We start from the raw sequence: 11,031 nt of genomic DNA, 5'->3' as shown, positions 1-11,031 counted from the left end.
ATTTGGTAAGAACTTAAAAGTTTTTCATTAAATAGGCTTCACTTTCAACCAACTTAGGATTAAGTGATGCCACCATAACAGTAATATTAAAAGAAAATACATTAACCTACTATATTTGTACAAGGGTAACAGTTTTATAGTGTATTTAGGTGTACCTCTCTGTCAAGTAGAATCATCTCCAAATGCTCTTCCTTCACTTTACTATAAACAGACTGGATATCTTTAATCTTAACGTGAAAGTTCCACGGTTCCTTCATATCATTAATATCCTTTATTCGATTTACAACTTTAGCCATTCTACATTCATGTGGAAACAAACATTCAGATGTTGAGATGAAAACAACATTCAGATAGCGATGTAAGAAATACATCTACAGAAAATGATACACATCATCATATACATAACATAAGACTAAAAACTAGAAGAAAAAAAAAACATGAGCACCATGATATACATAACATAAGACTAAAAACTGAAAGAAAAAAAAAAACATGAACATCATCCTATACATAACATAAGACTAAAAATTGCAAGACTATACTTCTGTTGGGTTTGGGTTGTTTGCGTTTGGATTATAGAAAAGGATGAACAAAAACATCAGAGAAAATAAACTGCCTAAAAGAATGAACATATACATTAATAAAAATGTGAGCTTAGAGAACTGAAGAACAAACCATGATCTCAAAGAAAATAAACTGCAAAATAGAATGAACATATACATTAAAAAAATGTGAGCTTTGAAAATGGAAAAACAAATCCTTATCTCAAGAAAAAAAACTGCAAAAAACAAAGAACATATCCGTATTTTCAGCGTGTTAGAGAGGCTAAGAGAAAAGATTGGCTCAAATGAGAAGTGAAGAGAGAATGAGAACTGCAAAAGAGGTGAAGACTTAAGAGTAAAGATTGGTTCAGATGATAAACTATTTATGCCTATTCAGAGAGATATGCATAAATGTTGGAGAATGGACTGAGGTAAAAAATTTAAAATTTTAGGTTGGACTGTGAGGAGATTGAAGGTGTGAATGTATGGTTACAGAGGGTGCAACGATAAAGAGGCGTACTAAGTCGTCTAGTTTAAAGTTGACGGTAGTGATAGAAAATGTAAATTTTAATTATGTGTTTTTAACCATTTGATCAAAATCAGACAATTATGATAGATTGAGAGTGTAAATGTGTGGTTACAGAAAGTGCAGGGAAACAAAATCGAATAAAGGAACAGTTAAATGTTATATGACATGGCAGCATGTGGTTCAAAAAGGAGTAATTTAGTCATTTCATTTTCCTTCAACTTTTCTAAATATATATAACAAAGACTTTAGAGACAAATTTGTAGATAACATTACAAAAAGCAATTAGATTCTTAGTATTTAGGGCCCGTTTGTTTTGGCTTTTTTTAAAAATGATTTTTATAGTATTACTAAATTTTGCGAAAATTTTTTTTACAAAGAAACTTTTTATAAAAGCTTCAAATGAAAAATCTGTTTGAATATTTATTCTTAAAATATGATTTTAGGTTAATTCATCTATTTATGGGGAAAAAACTTGGATATCAAAATTTCAAAAAATCACTTAATTTTGAAGCTATTTCAAATAGATTTTCATAAAAATCATTTTTGAAATACAACTTTTTGGAAAAATTATGATTTTGACTAAGTTTTGGTCTTCAATTATGTATATTTATATTATAGGATGTCAAATTAAGTATTTCATTTTAGAAAAAACGAATATAAAAAAACTTGTAATATTTTGAAAAACGGTTTTAGAAAATCTATTTTCAAAAATACAAAGAAAAAACTCATTTTTTTAAAGCTGAAACAAACTGACCCTTATTTATGGGTCATGCTAACGAGTGCACAGGGGCAATGGTTAAACATTCTAAATTAAGAAAATATTTTAGATTCAATGAATTGATTACACCTAATCTTCTTTAAAAAAGTTAATTATTTATATTTTCAATGCATTTAATACATATATTTTGGATAAAAACATATCTTTTTACTTTATTAAACAATGTTCAACTTATCTTTTTAATCTCTTAATCAGTACCCCTGGAGCACTTGTTAGCATTACTCTTTATTTATTTACTCATAGTTAGATCATTGCTAATATAGAAGATTGTACAAAAACAAATACAAAAAACATCTCATTTCTTTCTCTTTCATTAACTAATATTGCTTTGTGTTTTGTTCTAAGGCGACCCTTCCATTAGCCAACTCTAACCTTTGTAATTCCTATAATTTTAATTTTAATTTTTATATAAAAACACATTTAAAATATATTTTATTTTTGTTGTTTTCAATTCTACTTTTTATGTATCCATGCATCATAAGAATTCAAATGCAAGGAGAAAAAAGCTATTTAAAGTACATTTTATGGACCCGTTTGTTTTGATTTTTTGATATTAATAGTGTTACAAAATTTTGTAAAAAATTTTTTTACAAAGAAACTTTTATAAGTTTCAAATAAAATTTTTGTTTGAATAGTTATTCTTAAAATGTGATTTTAGGTATTTCATTTATTTATGAAAAAAAATTGGATATCAAAATTTCAAAAAATCACTTAATTTTGAAACTATTTCAAATAGATTTTCATAAAAATTATTTTTGAAATACAACTTTTTAAAAAAATTACGATTTTGACTAAGTTTTGGTCTTCAATAATCTATGATTATGTTTTAGGATGTCAAAATTAGTGTTTCATTTTAGAAAAAACAAATATAAAAAAACTTGTAATATTTTGAAAAATGGTTTTGAAAAATCTATTTTCAAAAATACAAAAAAAGAATCCATTTTTTTAAAGCTGAAACAAACAGGCCCTATATCAGCAAACATCAACGCTGGAAAAGGGGAGTAAATTAACCATTCATTTGTAGGTATATGATAAATTGATGATATACTTTTTTTTAACCAAAAGAAAGACGATATCATTAAAAGAAGAGAAGACTTAGCTAAGAATCCTTAATGATAAACCCTAAATCTAAGAGAAGGGTCGGTCCAAATCATTTAGAGGTCATGTTCTATTTTAACAATAGGACCTATAATAAATTAAAGTATAAAAAATTATTTAAATTATTAATAACATAAAAATTTTAAAAATTATTTAAAAATATTTTGACAAATGCAACTATAACTTTTGTATGTTTTCTGTCTGTAAATTTTCTCTATTTTTTAGGATTGTTACTAAGTCATACAACTATGAAACCAATTGATTACAATTTACGTGGTAAACTTTAATTTTTTGATCTACTAATATATCTTTTAGGCTATGTTTGGATACAATAAAAAGAACGGAGCGGAATGGAGCGGAGCGGGATGAAATAGAGCGGAACGGAGTGGAATGGAATAAATACGTCATTCCATTGTTTGGATACATCATGATGGAATAGACTATTTTTTTCATTCCGCCCAAATCGGAGGGTACAAAAAATAGTGGAAAGTGATGGAATGGATTCCATCCGATACCACTCCATTCCATCCGTTTTTAATCTATCCAAACGATGAAACATAAACTTATTCCATTCCATTCCGCTCTATTTCATCATATTCCATCAATCCAAACATACCCTAAAGTATATTCTTTGATAACAATAAAATTAAGTTAGGTACCAGTATCTTTAATGTAAATTATATTAAAATTTTAATTTAATTTAAAATAAAATAAAATAAAAATTTGACATGGCAGTGAATCATAGTATTTAATTGGTTGAGGATATGTTACCAGCTAAATTCAAGGGTAGGAGTGTTCACCATTTTTTTAATACAAAACATAAATATTTCTTTAAAAAAATTCATACAAATTTTATTAGGAGGTGATACATTTATGTGCTAAATTAATAAAAAAAAAGGTATAATACTACAATAAGTTAATAAAAATAAATGGCTTAGTAGTGGGGGAGACAATTTGCACTAAACATAAATACCATTGAACATTCATGTAGTATATTTTATTTAACATTTGTAAATATTTAGAGGCCCCTAGCAATATGAGGCCCTTTATTGTGGCTCATGTTGTACATGCACAGAACCGGGCCTGTCTGTCTAGAAGTGCCCTTCTTGTTTAATAAGTACTCTCCAATGAAATTTTGATGTACATTATAAAATCAAGTTGTAGTTTTGCTTTTTAAACCAATGCTAGCGAGAAAATTCAAACAAAAATTGGCTTCCATATACATATATATATATATATATATATATATATATATATATATATATATATATATATATATATATATATATATATATATATATATATATATATATATATATATATATATATATAAAGCCAACGAGATCTGATTTTTCAAGGCACTAAATTATGGTCTTTGAAAGCTTTAACAAGAAGCATGCAGTTAGATTCTAACCAAAACTTAGAAAGATTTAATTTCTTAGACATTTCCATGGCCATAATAGCTGTTAAGAATTCCGCAGATTCCGGGGATTCGCTACCCAAGAAAGCACTGAAACTAAGGACATGGTTCGCATCATGGTCACTAAAAATGCCTCCACACGCGGAGCTCCAAGGAGAGCCAGATGCAACGCCATCAATATTGCATTTCACCCAACCAAGATTCGGCGGAGACCAAAGGACATCCACAGTAGTCAAAGATTTACTAGGATTTAGAGTGATGTTAAATCTTTTGAGCATAGAGAAGTTGGAGATAAAAGAGTTGGATATCCTGTTAGAATTGTTACTCACCAGCTTCACATGAGCAGTAACCATAGAAATACAGGATTTCTAGTGAATACAATTGTCCTTAAATCTGGCCTTGTTCCTAGCATTCCAAACTTGATAGAAAATACACACAATGCTAGCATTAACCACAGCTTTTGCCTGAGGAGACCAGTTACGATCAAGAATCTTCCTGCAATCCTCAAGGCAATATATGGAGAAATTCAGTTGAAGAATGTTACCAAGCCACTGCTATAAGTTCCTCACATATTTGCATTCAAATAATATGTGATCAGAATTTTCAGGATGGGATAAGCAAAGACTGCACATATAAGGAAAGGAAAAACCACGCTGCATCAGGTTTTCATCAGTTGGAATTTTATGGTGGATGTATCTCCAAACAATCATTGAATGTGAGGGAGGAGAATCCTTGTCCCAAGGAAAGGATGACCAGTTAACCGAAGGACACGACTTGAGAATCAAGTTGTATGCATCCTTAATAGTAAAAATGCCATTAGCTTTATGCCTCCAATCAAAAGCATCAGGAACTTCAACCTCAGGAATAGATATGTTAGAAATTGAGTTTAGGAGAGTAGGAAGAGCCATTTGAATGTTACTATTGATTGACCAAGCATTGTTAGACCACGAATCCCTAACAGTTGAAGTTAAAGCATAATAAAACCATTCCGAAATTTTATACTTGCAGGCTAGATTTTCACCAAGCCAATTGTCCAACCAGAAATTCAAATTCCTACCATTCCCAATGATCCAAATGCAATTATTTCAGACTGTTTCATGAGCTTCTTTAATGCCAATCCAAATTGAAGACTTTATTGAATACTTAATGACCTTGCCATTTCTTTTAACCCTGGCCTTAAGCAGATTAGTCCAGCTCTGATTGTTGTTAAGAAACCTCCAGCACAAATGAATATTAATAGCAGAGTTGTAAGTAAGCCTTAAGAGAATCTTCTTTCTGATAAAAATAGAATTCGTATTTGATAAAAAAAAAAAATTAATTGTATAAACTTTTAACACTTACATCCATACATCTAACTTTATAAGCATTTGTGGGGATGCTTTAGGAATAAACAATAATAATAGTATCGAGATATAATAATTTGATTGGAAATATGTCTAAATTATTTTCCTTCAAATTTTGGTGTATAAAAGTTGATGCGTAAACTTTTAAATATAATTTCTTTAGATTAAATATTACAATTTTCAATTATAGTCAGAAGTGATCAAGAAAGGTCAAATGAAATTCAATTTCCAATTAAATAACAATTTTTTGTCAGGAATTATATGGATTACAATGAAATTCCTTTAGATTAATTATTTTGGTGTACAAAGAATCAATCCAGATCTGCATAGGTTTCAATATAATTCTATAAGTATGATTTACTTATGTGTTTTATATTCTCTCTGTAACGTTAAGTAAAAGTGGGAAGTGATAACTTAGAAAAGACATCTTGTAAATCAGTAACTGAAACAGTATTCAATGATATACCAAGAGGGTTCCCACCACCTTCCTCAAACAAAACCAAACTATTTTCACTGTCTTTAAGGAAAGACCGAGGAACATGATACCTGTAGCAACATAATACATAACATTAATTAGTAGTTGAAGTGTCCTTGTCATAAATGGTTCATCCTTTTTTTCCAATGTAAAAATTACAAATATAATAACTTACAATGATTGTGAAGGATTGCCTTTGGAATTATGAAACAAAATCCAATAGCGACCAATGCTTTGTCCATTTATCCAAACCTCACCTTTCCCCATTGAGCTAAGGTCTAACACCACAGGATCATCTCCTTTCGGTGTCTCAAATGTTGTCTATCAAATTTCAAATGTAAGTACTATTATGTAACAGAACTAGAACTTCAAATATGCTAACAACTACTGTTTCATGTGTTATTTTACCTTGTACCAAGTGAGAGTAGTTTCATCAATCATGATATTTCCGAGTTCAGTCCATTTATCGTCTCGGCTATTTTGTTCTTCATATACTTCTAATTGTTCTCCAAGTAATCCAACCTGATATCCCCATGTAGAATTGTTCAAGTTAAGAGTCTCTTCTTCACTGCACTGAAGTTCCACGTTCATTAAACCAGCAAATCTTCTTTCTAGAAATGCGCCTGAATCCTTTTAACCAACACGAAAAATCTCAAACTTAAAATAAACTTTGAAAGTGGAAAGACATCATCAGTGTGTGTTACGATAAAAATCATACCGGAAGTCCAACCATAACGCTGAGAATAGAAATGTTGTTTGTTCCTTTGTCTAATATAACCGGAAGCTCTAATGTAAATGACTTCACATCATGGTTTCCATGCACACCTCCTAGAAAATTTGTTTAGAGTAAATTAATGATCATTTAACTAACACTTAAGATAAAAAAATTGTTAATTGCGTGATTATGTACCAATGAATGTGTTGTTCACAAAAGCATGAGCAACATGAGCAGCAGAATGAACAAGAAGTATTGGAGCACTGCAAGATAAATTGTTTTCAAACCTGTTCATAAAATCAATCAATTCAGGTTTTAGTCTAAAATCATTACTACATAATAACATGATACAATATATTAACTCATATAGCTCACCTAAGAGTATACCAAAGGTAATCAGAAGTGTCTTTAGTTGTATTCATTTGCTCGAGTAATGAGTTTGATCTTAATGAAGTGTCATCGAAATTTGGAATCACATCTTGAAATTGTTGCCATTCATCAACTGAGCTGAAGTTTTGTCTTGAAGTTATGATCCTTCTGTTGCTGGTTGTAGTTACCTGTGTATTCATCGTATAATTAAAAGGACTAAAACGAAACAGAAAAATCATTTTGGTACACAAATAATTGATTCTGAAAAAAAATTAGAACTTACATTTGCAGTATTGAAAGCTACATTTTGACAATCTGGTAAGATACTTATTGACTTGGGGAGCAAGTCATATGAACTATTGTGGAATTGGACAGTAACATTGTTCCGTATATCATTGTTTATAAGGAATGCAACACATCCTCCATTTTTGTCTTCAAAAACATAACCCTGATCAAAATCAAACAAAAGCCTAAGAATAAATTTAATTGATTTGCATAAACCTGTTGTAGAAAGAGAATTTGAGATTACTCACTTCCTGTAATTCACCTAAGGAGAAATTCCTCTGCACTCCTTGTAATAAAGTGGTTGAACAAGACTTGATTGCTGCATGCAACTCCTTGAGATGTCCATACTTTGGTTGTCTGAACAAACCTAATGATAATATTTGCAAAATTTAAATTTAACATCACAAACTTAACCAGAGGTTCTTGGTTCGAACTCAATCCTGGGCACGAACCAATGTTAAATTCTTTTGAGGGAGAGTTTTGGAGGCCACTCTGATCCTCCTTACTCAAGGATTAGTCGTTGTAGTTGCATGTCGAGGATACATGATTTCTACCACTCAAAACATGAATAAAAAGTGATGTTATACACTTACCATATTCATCGAGCGGTGCTTGATCATAATAACCTGTTATAGTATAAGCAGAGCCAGTTCTCCCAAAGTTTGTTCCACCGTGATACTAAATTACAAACAATGTTAATTGCATTTGTATAGTATTGGATTGATTTTAGATAATTGAAATGGATGCATACCATATAGTAATTGATAAAGCTTCCGTTTCTTGCGATAAAAAGAGTGACATGAAACGCAATGTCTTGAGCAGACCGTATATATGGCAATCCACCATACACTTGATAGCTTCAACCAGAAAAAGAAAAGAGGCAAATAAATATTTAATTAATTTGAGTTGAAAATAAATGTGTATAAGGTTGCATGCAATTCATGAACTTACAATGATGTCCAGTTCTCTGTCCACATTGCAGGCTTATTAGGAGAGTTTGGTCCTGTAAAAGTTTCTCCACATTTCATACCATTGCATGTGTTGATCTGCAGCAACATATAGAAAATCCATGCATTCATTTAAATAAAGACATCATAAAATCATTAATTTGTTTTTTTTTTTAAAAAGTTATAAACAAAATAGTCTGGGCTGATTGGAACTGAACTGACCACAGGATCCGGAGCATCTGTTTGCTTGCACATTACCCACGGTACGCCGGTATTAAGGCCTACTGCCATTTTTGCGGCCCATTCAACATACCGCGATCCTGCCGTACCGAATGCTTTTTCGACGTTTTGATATTCATTCTCAATCTATATATTATTTCACAAATGATTAACCATTCAATTCAATGGCGGGAAAAATTTGTCAAATTAAACTTTGATACATACCTGTGACAATATAATTGGACCTCCTTGTGAAGCATATAAACCTTCTTCTTTCAACATGTTGACAATTTTTGTTGTAAAATTTTGCATGTAGAACTAAAACATGTATTCATAAAAGTGAGATAAAATATAAGATAGATAAATAAGCGAACATGTTTTATATCAAAATAGTGTATAAAATGAATGTACCTTAAATGGCTCATTGTCTGTTCGGTAAACAATGCCAGGGACATCATGTAGCCAAAATGGAAATCCTCTTCAAGTTTAGCATTATAAATTAGTAATTGAAAATGAAATAAAACTTACTACATTTTTATATATGAAGTTGGTAGGGTGAAAATGAAATTACCCATATGTCCATTCACTTTCAATGAAGGGTCCAATTCTTAGACAAACATAAAGGCCTTGACTTTGAATTTCTTTTATGAATCTCACCAAGTCATATCTGCCGCTAAAATCATACTGTCGTATGTATATATTTATATAATTATATAATATGATTAAAATAAAAAAAATTAATAATTTAATATTTATAAAGTCGGAGTAATCTAGGATATGCAGAAAAAGCAGTACCTTGCCGGGTTGAGGTTCATGAAGATTCCAAAACACATACGTTTGTATAACATCCAATCCTCCTTGTTTTGCTTTCGCTATCAAGTCTCCCCACATCTACACAAACGTTTCAAATATTTTCAATATCATGTCACTGTCATCTTGTCTTGTTCTTCCTTTCAAGCAATTGATACCTATGTGTAATGTAACCGTAAAGTCTTTTTCTTTCAAACTTACTCATTCTTATTTTTATATAAATAATTAGCAAGAATAGACGCAACATATTTAGACGATGTCTCGTGAGTCCAATGAAACTGGACTATCCAAACAAACCATAAAGGTTTGAGACAGAACATTCTCTATCATACCCGTGATGCAACAGTGAATGTGTTACCTACAAAGTTCTTTGGTACAACCTTACCTACCAGAAAACACAAACAAAGTATGAGCTTATGAGTTTCACAAAACTAGATTTTTCTGTGCTCTAACGCCAAAACTGTTAATTAACTAATACTAAACTGAATTAAACTACTAAGTTCATAGATTAATTATATATGGAAATGGACATTGAATCAGAACTACATGCAAAAAAGTGTATATACCTGAGGGGTGCTGCGGGGATAATGAATAGAACCAGAGAAGAGAATATTTCTATGGCCATTGATGATAAGAGATCTTCCATCGTATGTCACTTCTTCTGCAGCTTCAACTCCAAAGCTTTGTCTCATAGTTTTCAACCATATTAACAACAAAAGTATCATCACCAAAGACATCCATTTTTCCATCTCTCAACTCACTTTCTCTGTTATCTTTATATATTCCTCTATGACCCTTTGTTCCAGTTATGAATTTGTGTATATAAATAATACTATGTATCCGTGACAAACAAGAATGAAATCTTTTATAACTAATATAGGTGTGAAGAAAACTCAAGCTTCTGTTAATTAAGTCCATACAGTAGTTAAGTATTTAATTTTTTTTTTTTTTACTCTGACCTCTAGTGTTATTATTTTTTAAGGAAATTAAGTAAGAAGTCTTAAAATTCTTTTTTTAAAAATATTTTGTTTATAAAATACGATTTTTTTAAAAATTAATTCCAAAAATACATTTTATTTGAAAAGGTAATTCTAAAATAATTTTTTTCTAAAAATAGAACAATTTTCTAAATGTTAAAATAAAATAATCTAATTTTTTATAAATAAAATTATTTTGTTCTTCTGAACACGAATTTATTTTGAAAATAAAAAAATATTTTTTCGAAAAATTAAAATATATAATATATTTTAAAACTATAAAATTTTAGGTGAAAAATTGGGGCCATTAGTTTAGAAGAATGGCTTATCTTAGACTTATTTATTTTCAAAATTTTAGAAGCCTTTAAAGTTAGGCTCAATTTTAAAAAAAAAAAAAAACAGTGGAAAAGATATGTGAGAGTCACAATTGAAATGGGTGTTTAGAGAATATTGTAAAGGTGGACCACTGGGCAGATATAGATGTCACAAGTTCATATTGTTGTTATGATAGTCTTTATAAAATA

At 30.0% G+C, this 11,031-nt stretch overlaps 1 protein-coding gene across 1 annotated transcript; it reads right to left on the bottom strand.

Annotated features, from left to right (window-relative positions):
- Positions 1 to 4,300: 4,300 nt before the first annotated feature.
- On the bottom strand, positions 4,301 to 10,374 carry LOC131661080 (beta-galactosidase 6-like). Its single transcript, XM_058930493.1, has 17 exons — positions 10,097 to 10,374; positions 9,516 to 9,611; positions 9,292 to 9,404; positions 9,132 to 9,198; positions 8,946 to 9,038; positions 8,724 to 8,867; positions 8,506 to 8,600; positions 8,306 to 8,411; positions 8,148 to 8,232; positions 7,803 to 7,921; positions 7,553 to 7,717; positions 7,276 to 7,457; positions 7,096 to 7,187; positions 6,904 to 7,013; positions 6,594 to 6,815; positions 6,361 to 6,506; positions 4,301 to 6,256 (listed from the first exon to the last, which is right to left on the bottom strand). Exons 1-17 carry the CDS (start codon positions 10,277 to 10,279, stop codon positions 6,100 to 6,102), a joined length of 2,175 nt encoding a protein of 724 aa, XP_058786476.1. The 5' UTR covers positions 10,280 to 10,374; the 3' UTR covers positions 4,301 to 6,099.
- Positions 10,375 to 11,031: the final 657 nt, after the last annotated feature.

This window comes from Vicia villosa, linkage group LG3 (genome assembly GCF_029867415.1).
Source record: "Vicia villosa cultivar HV-30 ecotype Madison, WI linkage group LG3, Vvil1.0, whole genome shotgun sequence".
In the NCBI taxonomy this organism is placed as follows: domain Eukaryota; kingdom Viridiplantae; phylum Streptophyta; class Magnoliopsida; order Fabales; family Fabaceae; genus Vicia; species Vicia villosa.
Note: the sequence above shows the minus strand (reverse complement) of the source record. Positions and strands in the feature narration are given on the sequence as shown.